General features: G+C 48.0%; 1 protein-coding gene across 4 annotated transcripts in view; it reads right to left on the bottom strand.

Annotated features, from left to right (window-relative positions):
* Positions 1-896: 896 nt before the first annotated feature.
* Positions 897-18,742, bottom strand: part of DNTT (DNA nucleotidylexotransferase) — a 31,429-nt gene continuing 13,583 nt past the window's right edge. The window contains exons 4-11 of one of the 4 annotated variants that reach the window (XM_040486016.1): positions 17,429-17,599; positions 17,049-17,120; positions 15,734-15,857; positions 13,741-13,873; positions 12,574-12,682; positions 7,712-7,957; positions 3,215-3,298; positions 897-1,317 (exon numbers count right to left, since the gene is read on the bottom strand). In XM_040486016.1, coding sequence (XP_040341950.1) covers positions 1,231-1,317; positions 3,215-3,298; positions 7,712-7,957; positions 12,574-12,682; positions 13,741-13,873; positions 15,734-15,857; positions 17,049-17,120; positions 17,429-17,599 — 1,026 coding nt within the window. In that variant the 3' untranslated portion in view covers positions 897-1,230. Of the gene's footprint in view, positions 1,318-2,572; positions 3,108-3,214; positions 3,299-7,711; positions 7,958-12,573; positions 12,683-13,740; positions 13,874-15,733; positions 15,858-17,048; positions 17,121-17,428; positions 17,600-18,742 lie in introns of those variants that run through there. The other 3 variants (XM_040486017.1, XM_040486014.1, XM_040486015.1) reach the window with 3 other exon arrangements.

The following is an 18,742-nucleotide window of genomic DNA, read 5'->3' as shown; positions in this document are numbered from 1 at the left end:
GCAAAGGTCTTTCCAGGAGATTAGAAATGAGGGCCATATCCATTTTGTGAGAATGGAGAGAAAGGCTCACGTCCTTGGACTTGTGTGGGGAAAAACTCACTGGCAGGAAGAGAGGGCAAGAGGACTCTGGATGAACACAGGACCAAAGGGATGGGCTAAGCAGCCATTTTTTTGCCATCTGAGGAAAGCCTGAAGACACACCAGCTGGCTCAGGCCAGGACTTCAACATTGCTTCTGTGATGGAGCTTCCAGGAGTCCTGGTTCTGCCATGAGGGGCCATTGCTGGTGAACAGGCAGGGTCTCCTAATGGGAGAGCCTGAGTCCACGGCATCTCAGGATCCATCCACCAATTCCACTCTGATATGTTGTGGAGACATTTCTTTCTCACCCTAGGGCCTCTGATTGCTCAGAAACATGACCCTCTTCTTCAAATAACTAAGAACAGGTTCTACAAACCCAGTTACTGCCAACGCCAGCATGTGCTTTCAAAGCTGCCTCTCTTACCTGGGGAGTGTCCCAAGACGAAAAGACCAAGAAAGAGTATCTCCCTGAGACGAAAAGGGCCACTAAGATCCAGAGAGAGACTCAGAGATAGAAAATAGGGGATATATTCCTTTGACGTTTAAGAAGTTGTACTTCTGAATGAAAGCAGTCGGAATACATCTCGTGTGTGGCCTTGTGCTGGGTGCCCAGGGAAGCAGCTCCATGGTTGAGAGAAGGAGCAGACAATGGCTTGAACAAAGTGAATTAGTACCCCCTCCTCCAGAAGGGACCCAGAACCCCCTCCAGAATCTTCTGTCCTCAAGATAAATCTTAAACTCTTCACTCTTTCATTTCGTCACATTTTTGTTTAGAATATTTTATAGCGTTTGAGTGAAAAAGAAGACTCCACCGTCTTGATTCCTCCTATTTTTATTGCAAATATATAGTATTTCAGCTACACTATGGGCTTTGATGAGCTATGCTGGAAATGAGCCACCAATTACAACAACATTTCTATGGAAAAATGCATTGTGAAATCTAAGCAACAGTCATACAAACGGCCTATTAGACCCTAACCCATTACCAAGTGGCGGTGCCTTATCATGTTTCCAAAACTATTTCTAAAAGCAATCTGCATTTCAATAAGGCTTAAAGAATCTCATATTTTCTTAAGGCATCTTTACTATAATATGAAGCAGAATTTATTTAACCCGAAAAAAAAACCTGAAAAAAAGGTGACAACTTTTTTTAGGCATTTCTTTCCCACGGTTCAATGTAATCCAATCCCAGATGTGCAAAAATTTCTTCTTCACTTTCTGCTTTGAGAAATACTTTCTGAAAGCATAAAAATAAATATGTGCATTCAGATATTTTTCAACATCTCGATCCTGACATAGTGAAAGTTTTACTTTGTAAATTGTCTTGGCAGAGTGGGTTATTACCAAAACATAATTCCCTGCTTCTGAGTATAAAAAATCATCTGAACTAACTTCTTTTTTTTTTAAAATATTGACTGGCTTCTGTAATTTTATTATTTTCCTGCCCCCAAAACATGGTATCTGATAAATTAACAAAATTACAACGGCCTTACATATTTAGCTAAAGGCATTTGGTATTTTTCCAATGGGTCTGTAGTTCTTAACCACAGTTCTTCATTAGAACCACCTAAAGGAACTTAACAACAACAACAAAAAAACCCAAAAAACTTTGAAGCCTGAATGACACCCCAGTTCAATGAAATCAGAATCTCAGGAGAGGTCCTGTCACCAGTCTTTGTAAAGGCTCTGGGTAAGTCTCATGGGCAGCCAGAATTATGTACTCCTGCTCCAAGTAACGAGAGGCAATTATGGGATACTTGTATATGTTGGGTTCTCCTTCTGACCTTCCTCACCTGCCCGCCTCCACCCCCACCCCAGGCTCCCACTCCATGATCTCTTTTAGACCAAGCACCACTTCTCCCTCATCCCCTTCTTGCCTATAGCACAGTGTTGGACCCTTAAGACACACTCAGTTATGTTAAACTATTTAGTATGTGTTAATTTGTAAGCATTCCTACGCTGTGTTATGTGACTCTGCCTCCACTCACATGCTTGACATCTATGGCCCTTTCCTCTGACAGCAGTACCTTGATTTTCCTTTGAGAAACCACCCTTCCCTACTCTCAGTCTGTGAGGATCAGGTGGGGCTAATTCCATCTCCAAGGAGGGCCACACGATCAAAGCCTGGCCAATCAGAGCCATAAGGGATGGGCACATGACCCAGGCCTGGCCAATGAACATCAACTAGGACTCTTGCTAGAACTATCAGGAAAGAGGCTCTTCTCTGTTAAGTTGGACGGATGGGAATCATGGGAAAACCATGCCTGAGGTTGAAACCAACACTGAGGAAAACCTGCAATCAGCACCTGGATACAGACATACCTGAAATCAGTATTACCCCCAGATGCTTCAGTATATAAGCCAAGTATACTTTTTTTGCTATGCCACCTTGGACTGGGTTTCTGACACCTGTAACTGAGACAGCTCTAATCAAATACAGCGCATTTAGGCTGTGAGCTCTTAGAGGGTAAAGATAACTTCTGGTTATTTTATGTCTTATTCCCCTCAGAGCTTAGTTTAATGTCCTTGACCCCTGGGAGAACAGCAGACCTTGGCATGTAGATTTAACAGATGAATATTTAACTCTTCATAATTCATGCAGTAATTTATCCTTTTGCCGAGGCATGAATTTGGATCCTGATCAGTGCCAAGTGCAGCACACCAAGTGAGTTACACAGCTGGTGAGGGAGCCTCACTGATTGCTCATCTACATCTCAGGGAAGTTCTGTGGCTCTTCCTCTTGCAGTATGCTCTCATTAATGACCCAAGTGGTCACTCAAAATGCAACTGCCCACGCATTTAAGGGGTACTTGAGTGGTATTTGTGATTTGGGGAATCCTTAGTTTTCTTTGGACTTATTCACTCCAAATACCAAAGATATATCAAACACAATTAATGTTCACGCTGGACTGGTTCTAAAGACCCAACAAGCTCATCATCTTTGAGCCCAAAGCCCTTGAGGTATATTCTGGGCCAGGTGGGGACCGTGCTCCCATCAGGGTCTTTCCAGCTGCCCTCAACTGTGATCTGTGGGAACAGGACACTCAGGGCAAACATCAGTTCAGGAAAAGTGCTCAGGGAGCCAGCCATAGGGATGAGGATCAGAGCAGCCCACCTTGGGGAGACAACTCTACCTTGGTCTTGTCGTATAAAGCATGGTTATCCAGGATCATCTTCCGCTCATGCGTGGCGTACCGCCGGAGGTCTCTCTCAAACTGCTGGACGAGATATAATTAAAATAAATTACTATTAAGTTTAGAATGTCTTCAGTATTACGCGTTTAGAGATATCTAAGTCCCTATAATGAAACACCTCTTTACCTCCAGTGAACGTTCTGAAAGCAATTTTCTCTCCGAGGGCAAAGCTCTGTGATGGCACAGTAGAATGTAAGCTCCTTGAAAACAGGAGCCTGGCTGGCTTGGTTCATAACCATATTCCCTTCTCTAATAGTGCCTGGCACACAGAAGATGGACAGAAAGTGTTTGTTGAGTGAATAAATAAACGCTGTGAGGATTGTGTCCAGGATAATACCTGGTCCCAAAGCAAATGCTGGATAAATAATAGTTTTTTTATTTGGAGTATCATTATGCCAAAAGAAGCTGAGGAGTCAAGAGACCCAAACTCCAGCCTGGATTTTGTCCCTATTTGTGCCTCTTCTGGCAAGCCACCCCGTTTCTCTGAATCTTGACTGGTCAGACAGGAGGATGAAGAAAGTCCGTACAGAGGAAGTAGGGTCCCTTCTGGCTCTAACAGCCTCTTGGATGAGAGTCTGTAAAACGGTTTGAGCCACCTGTCCCAGAATAGCATGTCCTATGATCGAGGGTGGGCTCTGAGGCTGCAGGGGGTGAAAACTGAAGGCTTAGAGGACAGTGAATAAAGCTGCTGTTGAGTTTAAGCACAGATCTAGAAACGTTGATCTTTCCTCGTGAGATACGGAGGAAAGTATGGGATAATCGCGCCCTCTAGCGGCGAGGAGCCGTTTCCTAGTTTTCGGAAAGCCGGCTGAGGCTGGGACCCCTCCCACCACCGCCCGCTGTGTAAGAAAACAGGCTCTCCAAACAGAAGCTTTATTAATGTGGCAGAGGGGGAGCCAGGGTTGTGGACAAATCGGGGTGTAGCAGGTTCTGGGGTGCACTAGCTGCTGGACTGAAAATATGGGAGTGTCGCTTGGCACTATGCCTCCTGCCAGCCCTGGGACACTCTCTTCCCACCCCACTCCCCAGCACTTAGAGCGATGGCTGCTCCCAGGGTGTTGGGAAAGGCTGGAGAGGATGGGGATGAGTTGGGGGCAGTGAGAGGCTGCCCTTGGCTCCCCAGCTCTATGTGGTGAAAGATATATTCCTGGACGACTCTGCTGAAACCTGAGAACGTTTCCCCATAGACTGCAAGAAATGATAATGATGTCTTTTATTTGGAGAGTAACAATGTTTACTCAAGTATTTATTGAGCACCTACTGTGTGCCGTGTGTGTCCTGTGTGCTTGGGATACAACAGTGAACATGTCTGCCCTGGTGGGGCTTGCCTTCGAGCAGGGGACACAGACAAGGCACAATAATGGAATAAATAAACCGGACGGTATGAGGAAAGGTAACTGTTGTGTACAGAGCAGGCCTCATTGAGAAGGTAGGGGTTGGAGCAAGGAATTGGACCGGGTGTCAGCCAAGTGGACTCTGGGGGGAGAGCCATCCAGGCAGACGAACAGCCAGCACACAGCCTTAGCATGGAGCGAGCCTGGCCTGTTTAGGGAGAGAGCCGTAGGAGAGGAGTTCAGAGGGATAAAGGGGTGGGAAGATCGAGCAGGGTCTCATGAGCCACGGCAGGACCCCACGTTTACTCTGAGCTCAATGGGGGAGTCTCTGCAAGGTTTTGAGCTGCAGAGGGACCTGATCTGACTTATGTTATAGGGGGATCGCTCAGCTGTACCAGGCGAGGCCAGAAACAGGCAACGACATCCTTCTTAATATTTACGTAGAGCTCACCTTGTGCAGGCACTGGGCTCACTTCTTGCTTTATATTAATTTTTTGATCTGCTCTCTTACCGCTGACATTTAACAGCTTCTGGAAGACTCTAAAAGACTCTTTAATTACCTCAAAGAAAACAGTTTTTTTTTATTAGACTTTTAAAAATGTTTATATTTTTTTAATTTTTAAATTTTTTTGATGTTTATTTTTGGGGGTGGGGGAAGCACGACTGGGGGAGGAGCAGAGAGAGAGAGACAGACAGAATCCGAAGCAGGCTCCAGGCTCTGAGCTGTCAGCACAGAGCCCGATGCGGGCCTTGAACCCACGAACTGTGAGATCATGACCTGAGCCAAAGCCAAATGCTTAACTGACTGAACCACCCGGGCACCCCTCAAGGAGAACAGTTTTATGTACATAGTTGGACTCGAAGTTGTGCTGGGATGAGGGCATTGTCTCATTTAATGCTCATTACAATCCTGTGAGGCGGGGCTGTTGTTAGTCCATTTTTCAGATGAAGAAAGGATGCCCAGAGAGCCTAAGTCATTCACCCGAGGCCACACAACCTATGATAGAGCTCAGGCACTTTACCCAAGACAGTTTAAAAGCCTTCTGCTTTAAACCCTCTTTAGTTTCTCACAATGACCCTGTGAAATAGGCATGGCAAGGATGATGTCTTATGTTTCAAATGAAGGAAGCCGAACACTGGGCAGGGGCATTGGTACTACAGTCTGACTGTATCATCGGTCACAATCGACCTCAGAAGTTGGCCAACGGCTGCTGCATACAGTTGTGCAAGTTGTGCACTGCGGAACTCTAGAGGGCACCATTCCCTATAGGGGAATGTAGGCCCCAAATTGAGGTGAGATTAAGAGATGACTTGAATTGTCTTGAGAACACTTCCCAGGCCCTGAAATATTTGGGTAAAAAGGTGAAGTCGAATTTTTCACCTACAAAACTTTAGACTAAATCTAATCCTGGTCACCCACCAACAGGTATCCCCCTGGAGACAAAACACACCATATTCAGTGGTTGCATAAGTAGGGCGTAAAGATAGTCACACAAGTAGCTACCACATGCTGAGCACGCAGCCTCTCCTTTAACCCAAATGGCAACAATAAGAGGTGGGCACCACTATTATCCACAATAGAGATGGGGTGGTGGGGGCTCAAAGAGGTGAACTAGTTTAAAGTCAGTCAGCAAAACGCTGAGTGTTCTATCAGCGCCTGCAGAACCCATAGAAGCAATTTCCAAGAACTCCGAGAGAAGAGACCAAAATGTGCTGAAAACAGGGGCGCCTGGGTGGCACAGTCGGTTAAGCGTCCGACTTCAGCTCAGGTCACGATCTCGCGGTCTGTGAGTTCGAGCCCCGCGTCGGCTCTGGGCTGATGGCTCGGAGCCTGGAGCCTGCTTCCGATTCTGTGTCTCCCTCTCTCTCTGCCCCTCCCCCGTTCATGCTCTGTCTCTCTCTGTCTCAAAAATAAATAAACGTTAAAAAAAAAATTTAAAAAAACATAAATAAAATGTGCTGAAAACATGCCTGTCTTCAAACAAAATGGGTAAAAGGCCACCGTTTCTGCCAGTGATGCCTAACTGGCCTGATCTTGTATAACTTCGGACTTGTTTTTGGAACTCTCCCCTGTCTCATCAGGCTCTGCGCTCCCAAAGATTCTCGTCTGTCAAACAAGCTGCATTTATGATAGATTGTTTCATCAGGTTTTCCAACTTTTATGAATGAAAAATGTCAGCCAACATTTTTTGATGAAGGTGAGGAATTCTAGGGCCGAAACCCTCTGCTGAAATAGTTGCAGCCTCAAGCAAAGACACCAGACATTTAACTCGAGGTTGAGGACAACTAATTCGTGTCCTGTCGTTCATCCATATAAAACCCTCTAAAGAGTCAAGTAACAGCTAAAGGCTCAAGCAACAGCTAGCTGCCTGGGGACGCTGATGAAAGCAGGCAGCGCACACTACACCGGGGGTGGTGGGGGGAAGCTCCGGCTAATGAGATTCGAATCCTGGACACCCTCGCTGTGAATGTAACTGGAGGGGAGGGAGAACCGCCTCTTGGCCAGCACCCATCACCTGCCGGCGTGGCACTGGGGGCTTTGCCGGCTTCATCTCACCCACCCCTGCAGCCCAGGGAGGTGACAGAGTCCTTGCCCTCACTTCCTTGGTGGGAAAGCTAAGTCTTCAAGGGCATAGGGAGCTCTGAGACCCCCAGCCAATGAGACGCAGAACAGAGGCCCATGACAGGTCCCGGAAAAGCCAAACCTGTGTCCTCAGCCACCTTGCTGCTTTCTCTGCTTCAGTGGTCCTCCCTCTCCAGCTACATCCGAAATGCCAGCCTGAAATACCTGCCGGGCTTTTTTCGAAAGCAGATTGCTGGGCTCCACCCCCGGAGTTTCTGATTCAGGAGGTCTTGGGGGGGGTGGGTGGAGAGTTTGCGTGTCTAACCTGCCCCCAGGTGATCTGATGCTGCCAGCCTGGGACCAACACTGAGAATAACAACTGCTCTAAATTAATCTGTGTCACTGACCTCGTGCAGGTAGAATGCCCAGATTTGGAGGTTTCTGGGCACTCCTCCCTGTCTCCCTGGTCCCACTGCCATTGTCTCTCTCCTGGGCCCCCGTGGACCCAGCCTACTTCTTTTGGATCTGTGTAGCACTTACCCGCGAGCCAGTCCAGCCCAGCAGGGCAAAGGCACGGCGCTCGTAGGGGCACATGACCAGGTCCACACGGATGGCCTTCCAGGTCTTCCCTTCCTGCTGGCTACACTTGCCACTGTCCACTCTCTGATGGTGCAATTTTAAAATCAGAAAGCATTTTTGAAAATGATCTAAAGCATCCACCTTCCTGCTAGGCAACTTTAGCTTTTCAAATGTCGACTCCACAAGGTCGTAGTATAAAAGTAATTCCTGAAAGCAAACAGAAAGTCATCAGGAAGAGTCCCCAGTGGACAGGGTCTGCAATTTGATACTGGGCTGTTAATGACTGCTCTTAGCAGAAGCTTTACAGATTTGAGCAGAAGGTGGGCATGTTGTGCCCTTGCCATGCAAGCCCACCTGGTAACCCTGGGAGAGGAAGCCAGGAAGTGGGTGTATTAGCCTATGTAGCAGAGGAACTTAGCAGTTAGAGAGGCCAAGGCCACTTCATGGCAAAGCTGCCCGAGAATCCCGCTCCTTACTTCCGAATCACAAGTCAGGGCTCAGAAACTTGCCTCACCGCTTTGAGAACAAACCAATCATGAACAAAAGCCCTGCTGTTTTTATGCAGTTGCTCTGAGTCAGTGTCCCTCTATATTATATAGATGACCTGGTTTATTTGGCCCGAAGGGTTGTGGCCGGAGGCTCAGCCCTGCTTTTGGGCAGGATGAGTCACTACCTCTAGGTTGCGTTTTAAGATTGTCACTGGGTCCGCCTTGGGGACTGGGATACAGTTAATGACACATATCTCCCCCAGTGATGCTGAGTCAGAATGAGAAGAAGAGATTCGAAGATGTGCTCAGCAACCCTCCAATTTGTCTGCTCCGTGGGAACTCCTCACAGCACAGGGCAGATGTGGGACAGGGAGAGAAAGAAACGTGTAATCAACTGCTAAATCTTGAGTGACAACTAACAAAGCAAAAAACCTCACAATAATTCAGTCATAGCTCTGCGGGTAGGTGATCTGTTATCAGACATTCCTCAGGTCAGCCGGTCTCCAACTTTATCATCAGAAGCATTTGGAAAGTTTGTCACAGCAGTTTGTGGGGGCCTCTCCCCAGAGTGATTCAGTGGAAGGAGAAAGGGTGAGGATTTGCATTTCTAGCAAGTTCCCGGGAGATGCTGATGCTGCTGGTCCAGGGACCACACTTTAAGCACTTTGGTTCAGTTAATTTTGTTATCAGGAATGCTCTGCATTCTCTCTGTAGCCCTCCGGGAGATATTGTTCAATTCAACCGGACTTTGATAACTTTTCCTTTTGCTGATCTCAAAAGAGGGAACTCTTGCCCTTCAGCGCCCCCCCCCCCCCCGCCCAGGAAAGGTATTAGGAAAAACACACACCATCTGAAGGGGGGGGGAGCACTGATGTCGAGAAGACCCTTTTGGTGAGAGGCCAAGTGTTGCTATAGAATAGTCTCATAACCAGCTCAAGAAAACACAATTGTGCTTTTTAATGAAACTTACAAAAATGAGTACAGCATAGCAGACTTCCTTGTAAACTTGAATCCTGTACCTTTGAAAAGTGAGCTATTAAAATATTAACAAGTCTTGGGGCGCCTGGGTGGCGCAGTCGGTTAAGCGTCCGACTTCAGCCAGGTCACGATCTCGCGGTCCGGGAGTTTGAGCCCCGCATCAGGCTCTGGGCTGATGGCTCAGAGCCTGGAGCCTGTTTCACATTCTGTGTCTCCCTCTCTCTCTGCCCCTCCCCCGTTCATGCTCTGTCTCTCTCTGTCCCAAAAATAAATAAACGTTGAAAAAAAAAATTAAAAAAAAAAATATTAACAAGTCTTTCCCTGAAGTTAAATCTGCAATAACACCCACCTCCCTCCAAAATCCACAAAGCTGTCTTCCTAAAAAGCTGTGTTTACCCTATCACCACATGGTGGTGACATTGGCTGGTCATGGACAATGGGCCATTTTGTAGGGTTTTGCTTTGGATCTTGCGAGGTGTTTGGGAATGCATGCCTTGAATAAAAAGCTCCTGTCTGCATATTCAGACACCTCCTGCAGCAGGGGCACAGTTCTCAACGCACACACACAACCCACACAACCCCTGATACTGCCTCCTGCCGTCTGGCCTGAGCTGTTTGTGGGACATCTCTATCTTCTCCCGTTTCTTTCCTTGTTGGTCCCCATTTCCCCTTGAGTGACTTCTCTCTTTGAAAACTCCTTCGAAGTTTTGGGCTCTGCCATCGATAAGCACAAGCTGACTCAACTTCCTATCAGCATGTTCTTTTCTTCTTACTGGAAACGAAGGGACTCCTCTTGACCAGGAGGGAGGATCTTCCCCTGTTCCTCCCTCCCTTCCTCCCCTGGGGACTGAGCACTTGACTCTCAGGTACATGACACGGGGTGGGAGAGAAGTGCTTAGCCCTCAGCTTTGCCTCTCACAAAGAAGGAGGCACCATCACCCCACGTTTAGTATCAGGCTCCCCCAACAGAGAGGGAAGGTGGCAAGGCTGGAGGGTGAGGCCCTCTCCCTTTCTGACAGCCAGGATCCATCCACGCTTCTGTTTCAATTTCCTCCAACCCCTTCTCAGAAGACTCCACATCCCCTATTCAAAGTCAAGTCTGTTTTGCAGTGGGAGTGAATATGTTCTCTCCTCTAAAGTATTAATACTTTCAGTCTGTCAGCCTTCCAGGAACTGAGGATGTAGCCTGGTGAACAGTGAGCGGCCCTGAGCAAGGTCCCACCCACTAGGGGTCAACCCCACCCTAGTCCAGGGGTGAACCCCACTCCAGTGAGCCCTCCCCTCTTTGGGTTGAGCTGTGGTGGCCAGGAAGAATTCAGGCTGGCAGGAGTCTTCGAGATGGGGACCTCCACCAAAGATCAGTATTTCCAAGCTCCCTTTCCTCCTTTTCTTTCCACCGACCAAGGGGTCTTCTCCAAGGCTCACGTTTAGTTCACTAGATGGGCAGCTCACACTGACGCCTACGGGCCGTTTGTCGTGCTCACGTAACACGTGCGTGCTGTGTGAGTGTGCTCATGCCTGTCCTGCGTGGGATATCATCTGTATAATCTGGAAAATGCGAGCTCTGGTAAGAATGTCAGGGTTGAGGAGGGAGGTAGAAACGGAAGTTACCCACGAGGACTTCACAGCCAAGGTGGTGGGGGCAAGTCCGGGGCTGCAGGGGTTCAGGCAGAGCTGGGACACCCAACTGCCACTCGGTGTCTCCTCCCTGAGGTCCTGTTTGTCCGCAAGAGGAGCAGGTGCACCTGCTGGCTCCTGGGTGCCCTCACCTGGCACGGGGCCCGGCTCTCCGGCAGAGCTCAGTGAGTACTTGTGCAGGAGCCATCACACCGATGGCCACTGGTTATTAAGCGTTTACCATTACCGGGCACAGCATCAAGTGCTTTATCTAATTCTCTCGGTTAATCCTCTCCGTTAATGAAGCGAGACAGCCTTGCTTATCCCTGTTTTATAGACGAGGAAAGATTAAGCAAAGCGGCCCAGGTCATGCAGCCAGTAAGCTGCAGGGTTGTGCTTTTAAAGTCCCAAATAAAACCCCCCGGGGCTTAATGTCCGCCTCCACCTGTGCCTGCCCATCTCTCTGCTTGGAGGCCAGAGGTCTGGTTTCCTCAAACTGAGGAAAGAGGAAAGGAAAGAAGGGTCCTTGTCTCCATGTCCCACACCACCATCTCCATCTTAGTCTGGAACAGTCTCGGAGCCTGGGGAGCGCGGTGCCTAAACACCAAGGTCAAACAGGCCCACCCTCACAGGGCCCCAGGTCTTGCTGTGCCCACCCAGGCCTTGGCTAGCAGGCCCATGAATGGTGCTGTCTATCCATGAGAACCGTCCACCTTACCTGCTTGAGCCGAGCCGAGGGGCCCGTGTAGGTGGGGCTGACTCTTCCCTGTCCTGCCTTCCCTTGGCTTGGCCAATGAGGTTCACTCTCAGGGCCCCTGGCAGTCCCGGGGTCCACCCTCCTGAGAAGGACAGAGGGGGCTTGGGATGGCCTCACAGGTGAATGTGGATCTGGTTCCAATGTTGGGTCCGCACTTCTGTTGCCCCTGGCTCCAGGATCGTGTGTTCCCCGCTCTCATTTTCACTTTATCTGAGGTTTCTCTCCCTCTGGCGTATCATGAAGGTTGGCCCACGGGCAGCAGAGGCTAGATCACTCAGGAAGGATGAAGCTGTGCCAGAAAAAACATTAGCCCCAGCATCCTCGCCGGCCAGGCCCACAGGTCCCTGGGGTGGCTCCCTCTGGGCCCTTTGGGAAGTGGAGCTCTCCCTGGAGTGGGTCGTGGGTCGGGGCCCTGCCAGGCGGCTCTGGCAGCTTCCTCTGCTGGGCAATAGGTAGCCCAAGGCGAGTCTGATCTCCGCAGTGGGTGGGGGCTTCTGAGCCCAGCTGGTCCTCGCTGGTTTCCTTCTTCCCATCTCAGCGCAAAGTCAAGGTGGTTGTTGACCCGCAGAGAGTTCAAGGCAGCAGCGACATCTCCTGGCTGATAGTATCCCAGTCCCCGTGGTCCCGCCCCACCCCTAAGCCTGCTACCACCCATCTCACACCTCCCAGGTCTGTAGGGCACACAGGCCCCATTCATTTAGGGGCGGTAACACTTCCTCCTGTCAGACACCGAGACCTATGGCCCTCGGCCCCTGGACACAGGACAGGGGTGTATAAATAAGATAGATATTCACAACACAGACTCTAGGACCCCAGGCGAGTAAGTCTTATCGTGTGTCATGTGGCATTGTGTAAGCTGTTGCAAATCGCTGAGAATCCAGTATATGGTCATGACACAAAGACGAGATAAATAGTGTGCAAAATTCAATGGTATAATGTAATGCTTGAGTGTCCAAACATCTACCTGTGATCCTTCTTCTTACCTTCCTTTGCCATAAGTTTATCACTTTAGGTAAAAGTTGTTCCTCTTCTTCGTCTGTTGATCCGGGGATGGTAATTAAAAAATCAACATCGTGCCCAATCTTCTTACCCCTGACCAAAAAAAAAAAAAAAAAGTATAGAATGGAAATCAATTAGATTTTTAGCTCTCAGTTTTTACAACTCACTTTTGTTTCTATGCCCTATGCTCAACATTTGCAACACAAAATGCTCGTGATATTTTTTTTTAAACAAAATATCCTTGATCGTACAACTCTACTCCTTGCAAGATAAATTTATGACATAGAAAAAGTCACACATAGTACGTATATGATTATATATGTGTGGGTAAAAATAACACAGGAAGTGATCCCTTCTGCATACTCACATGTGCACACCCACCCCCACATGTGCACACAGACAGGCAGATCAGAACCGGTGACCAGAACCGAGAACTGTATGCACACAATACGAGAGAGGGTTCTCCAAATCATGGTATTGACTGAAGGCATTTTCTTAGATTTGATCTTCCTCTCCCACTTGCTCCCTCACTTCAAACTTGGCTTGCCAAGATGGCCAATAGCTAACAGGTAAGAGGGCCACAGAGAGAGCTGGAGGAAGGGGTGGGAAGGAAGGAATTTCTTTCTGAAAAGGAGGCCTCAACATCCAACAACTGCACACATCTCTGTGAAGAGTTCATTCATTCATTGACTCAGCCAGTATTTCTTGAACACCTATATTTTGTCAGGCACCGGGTTCTCACGGAGGACTAATTTCTACAAACTGTGTGAGGAAAGCATGCTTACAAACAAATTACTTGACAGGTAGCACTGAGGAGGGGTGCCTGGCTGAGCATGGCACCTGAACTGAGTCATAAAAGATGAGGAAAAGTCAGCCAGGTGACAATTTGAGGAAAGCCAGTGCAAACACGGAAGGGTCTGACCGGGCAAGTCACAGAAGCATGAAATAGCTCCATGTGTGCAAAGAAAGACAAGCCATTTGGGGTTGCTGAAGTGGAAACCCGAGCTACAGAAGATGAGGCCACCGAAAGAGGCTGTCACCAGATCACCAAAGGCCTTTGTGCCGTGCTTAAAACTGAACTGAACTTCTGAAGGTGGGGAGCCACTGAAGGTGTTAGAGCAGGGGAGGCAAAAGCAGCCCTCGTTATCTACCTCCGGAATCCTCCTGTCATGGTGACGAAGGCATCAGGCAGAAACGCCCAGACGGCCTCTTTAACCAGCACACCGACTGCCTCTGCTTCTGCCCTGGTCACACAGCTGACGAGGTCTTCATAATAGAGGAATCCTGAGGGGCCATTGGACAGGTCAATGGAGAGAGTGACACGTGAGATGACCAGCCCTCTGTGGGAGGTGATTCCAACCCCAAATAGAGTAAACATGACCACAGGCATCAACAAACTGTTTCCACAGAGATGGGAAATCTCTACTCTCTTGGTTGTGAATTTTTCATGGTAATGATGACTCTTCGCTTTCTGATTTGTAAGAGTCTTACAATTTCCTGACTAAGAAAGAGACTATATTTCATATCCCTCTAGAAACCAAGCTGTTCAAATATAGCTCCTTATTGAAGAACCAGCCTTCTTAATAAACTGTGCCCTATAATTATTTACAGATCATGCATAAAGATTTACGATGGAGGCTCAGGCCGACTTGCTATAATGACTTGGTTATTCCCACAGACCCAAGGAGGGAGCTTCTTCCAAAAATTAAAAACAGAACTACTGTGTGATCCAGCAATCCTGCTTCTGGGAATACATCTGAAGGAAATGAAAACACCGTCAAAGGAATATACACACCGCCATATTCATAGCAACATTATTCACAATAGCCAAGACATGGAAACAACCTAAGTGTCCGTCAGTGGATAAAGAAATTGTAGCGTGTGTGTGTGTGTGTGTGTGTGTGTGTGTGTGTGTTTGTGTGTGTGTGTACGCGCCCATGGAAATAGGAGGATTATTCAGCCACTAAAATGAGGATATCCTGCCATTTGCAACAACATGGATGGACCTTGAGGGCTTTATGTTAAGTGAAATAAGTCCAAGAAAGACAAATACTGTATGACGTCACTTATGTGTGAAATCTAAAGACAAAAACTCATAGAAGAGAAATCAGATCTGTGGTTATCAGAGGCCAGTGCGGGCAGAAGGGGAATTGGAAGAAGGTGATCAGAAAAAGGTACCAGCTTCCAGTCCTAAGATAAGTAAGTACCAGGGATGCATGTACAGCAAGTTGGCTACAGCCAACACTGCTGGGTGCGTCTTGCTCTTTCGAATCCCAATTATATTGTATTTCGATTGCATGTTAAAAATAAATGTTCAAAACGTGTACAATTTTTGGCCCCTTATTGGCATTTCTTCATTAGTGCCAATTAATGCCAAATTCATTTTACCAGAGCCCCCCCGTAAATGGAAGCGTCCAAGCCACCACCTTCAACCTGCGGGAGGTCCTGCTGGGCTGTCAGCTGCCTGTCTCAACACAGTGTTCTCTTCTCCGGCTGGTCGGTCATGAGGGGGTAGGTCAGCCCTGTGTCTAGATTTTCATGCTTTCCCTTCTATTTCCTGGTATCTGACAGTTTCTAAACGCAGATCCACATTTATTCCAGCAATGACTCTAGTTCGTTGAAATATTTTTGACTCCTCAACCTTCATGTCTCTTTCGTGCGCATGACTCCTCCACTCCTCCTTTCACCCACAGGAGACAGTCAGGACCCAAACATCTAGAGCCAGTTCAGTAAGAAGTAGATCAACAGCACAACCCTGTTTGACATCTGGATGCAGGAATGACAACAGCCGCTATGCAAAGCGTCTTTGCTTATGCCACGCGAGGTGCTAAGGACTTTGCCTACGTTATTTGATTTATTCCTCGTTAACTACCAGTGTTACCTCCCTGTTATAGATGAAGTAACTTAGGCTCAAAGACTTGAACAAGCTTGCTTGATCTTGCAGCCACAGAATGTTGGAGCCAGGATTTGGATCCAAGTCTGTCTGATTCCAAAAGCTTGTGCTTTTAACCATAGTGCAAGAAAGAGGACAAACAAGTTACCCAGCTCACTGAGACTGGACTTGAAGTTCAGCTAACTCAGAGCCCTACCGCAACCTGGCCAGCCCATGGCAACATCAGGAGATCCGTAGGAGAGACAATTTACCTGCTTTCTGCATTTGTGTGAACTTCAGGGTTTTGTCTGACTTTATTTTACTCAGAGTTCGGAAACCCATCCTGAACCATTTCTCAGATGTCTTCAATCCCACTCCAAACACAGAAGTGAAGAGCTGAAACAGGGAAAGGCATGCCTTTAGTTTCTGACATGACCGTTATGACAATGAAGTGACACTTTTCAAGGTCAAGGGATTAGGAAAACAGTGTAAGCATACTTCTGACCCAGTTTCTCCTGCATATGACAAGTGGGTGGGTGATGGTAACTTTTTACAGAGCTTTTTGTTTCAGGGGGGTCCCTTCCTGACCTATGGTGTTACAGTGGCTGGCATCTGCATAGGCTTCCATGTAATTTGACCGCCCTTTGCCTGTTCCGTCCACGTGTGACCACAGCTTTCCCTACCAGGCACTCCCCTTGGCCAGGGGTCCCTTACGCACACTCATGCTCTGCGGTTTTAAGAGGGATGCTCATGTAGGTTGTATGAATTCTCTGCCGTCACTCAGCTGGTAAGCGGCACAGCCCAAACTCAAATCCAGGTTGTCTGCACTCCAAGCCTGGGCTCCTGCCCACAACCAGCTTTTAGGCCTTTGCATCACTCCGGAACCAAAGGGACGGGCAGAAATCTCTGCCACCCTGAACTCCAAGGTGGGGAACACTGCGGGGGAACCAAGCCCTGCTTCGAAGTAGAGAAGGACACAGTGGGGAGCTTCCAACACAGGTTTGCTCCTTAAGAGCAGGTTTGTTTTGTCCCATGCTCCCAGTGTCCCCATGCTATTTGTGCCCATGAGTGACAGATCCTAGAAGATCCTAGAAGATCTCACCACAGCATGGCAATACGCTTGTGCACCCATATTTATTTTGGCATCTGCTTCCTAGACCACTATTATGGACTCATCGTGCCCCCTTCCACTCATATGTTGAAGCCCTAACCCCCACTGTGATGGTGTTTGGAGATGAGGCTTTTGGAGGGAATTAGGTTTAGATGAGGTCATGACTGTAGGGCCCTCATGATGGGGTTTGTGCCTTACTAAGGAGAGGCACCATGGGATTTGCTCTCTCTCTGTGTGTGTCATGTGAAGGCACATTGAAAAGGTGCCAGGAAGAGAGCCCTAACCACAACCCGAGCATGCTGGCACCCTGATCTCGAACTTCCAGTCTCCGGAACTGTAAGAAAATAAATATTTGTTGTTTAACTCACCCAGTCTGTGGCATTTTGTTATGGCAGCCCAAGCTGACAAACCACCTACATTAAGTAACGGGGTTAACTGAAAAACCATTTTCAGCCAACACCTGTAAAATTACTTACTTTGAAGGACTGATACCGTTCATCATTTAACACAGCTTTGACTTCAGAACTTTCTCCATCTTCAATAATTTCCTGCGCGGACAGTTGAAAAAATTGTTAGGGGCACTTGGCGTGGCTCCATCTGTTAAGCATCCGACTCTTGATTTCAGCTCAGATCACGATCTCATGGTTTGTGGGACGGAGCCCCGCGTCGGGCTCTGCACTGGTAGTGCGGAGCCTGCTTGAGAGTCTCTCTCTCCCGTCTCCCTGCCCCTTCCATAGACATGATATAACATCTATCTATCTGTCTGGCTGTCTATCTCACATCTGTATATTACCTGCATTCCCTTCCCCCTCCTGCCTCCTATTAGGAAGCAGGACAAATCACATTTCACCCTTACCTCTATGACACACTTCACTTTGTCCCCCAGGCAGGGAATTCCTTCTGTGTCCTTCATACTGATGATTGTGAATGGCAGAGATTTAAGCACAGAAGCTGCTCTCATAAATGTCGCAGAGGAGATTTCATTTTCTTTAAACTCATAGTTTTCAGCCAGCACCTCGAAGGCATCCTGAAGAACAAAACCAGGTGAGCCAAACACGGCCTGTTCCGAGCCCCTGAGCTAGTAGTCACTTGCAAACACCTGTTGCTCTTCATGAGTGTTGAAATACCTCCTGACAGTCTCCTCCAAGGGTGGGATGGGGTCTCCCATGTCTTTGCACCCCTCCCTTGCTATGAGAGGAGCTGAACTGAAAAGACGGGTCACAGAGTGCTTCGTAAGGAAACTTTGAGTTTGATGCCATTAGATATTCAGGAGCGATTCAACCAAAACCTGATCGCATGCTCACTGCACCCCCACTCGTCACTGCTCAGCATGACCCTGCCCTCTTTCCTTGCAGGCTTCCCCACCAGCGTGTGTCCAGGGTTCTGCCTGGATCACTGGGCACCTTCATCTCTCGGCTTGTATGTAAAACACAGTCAGCACTTAACATGGCAACAGAGGGGCGTGATCACAGGACACGGACCCAAGGCGGGTTGTTTCAGGTAGGGCGCATTTGCATTTCTAGCAGAGGAGGAAGTAGCTACAGCTGTGTGGCATCATGCTTCCGTGCCCAGTACTGCAGTTTCCTGTTCTTCCTGGCAGATGTGGGGCTGGAAGTCTCGAAATGAGAAGTTTTGTAGTTGATACCCTACCACATGTTTTAACAACCTGACTACTTTCTCTAGGCTGGAGAACGAGCAGCTGTGGACCTGTGAGGGTCATTTGAAATGCAACTGCCAAACTTCAGGCCTGGGTGGGGCTTTGGAGACAATCTGGTTAATTTCTAGTTGAATGGGCGAGGAAACCGAGGCTCAGAGAGAGGAATTGACTTGCCCGAGCTAGTTAAGATCAGAGAGGTGAGAATCCAGACCTGCTGTCTCTCAGTTGCCTGGTTACCCAGCAAAGGCTGTTTATGCATTAGTGCTGTTTCTTTGTAACTTGCTCTTACTATGTTTTGGACTACAGTATTTGGTTTTTCCAAATATTTGCCTTTGACAAGTGTTGTGCCCCAAAGTGACAATTCTCATCAAATAGTAATTTACCATCTCTAAACAATATAAATGTATTTCTGATTGTATTTGTCCATGTCTACAACAGAAGTAGATCCATTCTGGACTGAAATAAGAACCAGAGATCAGGCCGGGGGTGGGGGGGAGTGAGTGAATGTGGGGG

The sequence above is a fragment of the Herpailurus yagouaroundi genome, unplaced genomic scaffold (assembly GCF_014898765.1).
Source record: "Herpailurus yagouaroundi ecotype Mexico unplaced genomic scaffold, PumYag 163, whole genome shotgun sequence".
NCBI classification, from domain to species: domain Eukaryota; kingdom Metazoa; phylum Chordata; class Mammalia; order Carnivora; family Felidae; genus Herpailurus; species Herpailurus yagouaroundi.
The sequence above is the reverse complement of the archived record's forward strand: the minus strand, read 5'-3'. Positions and strand labels throughout refer to the sequence as shown.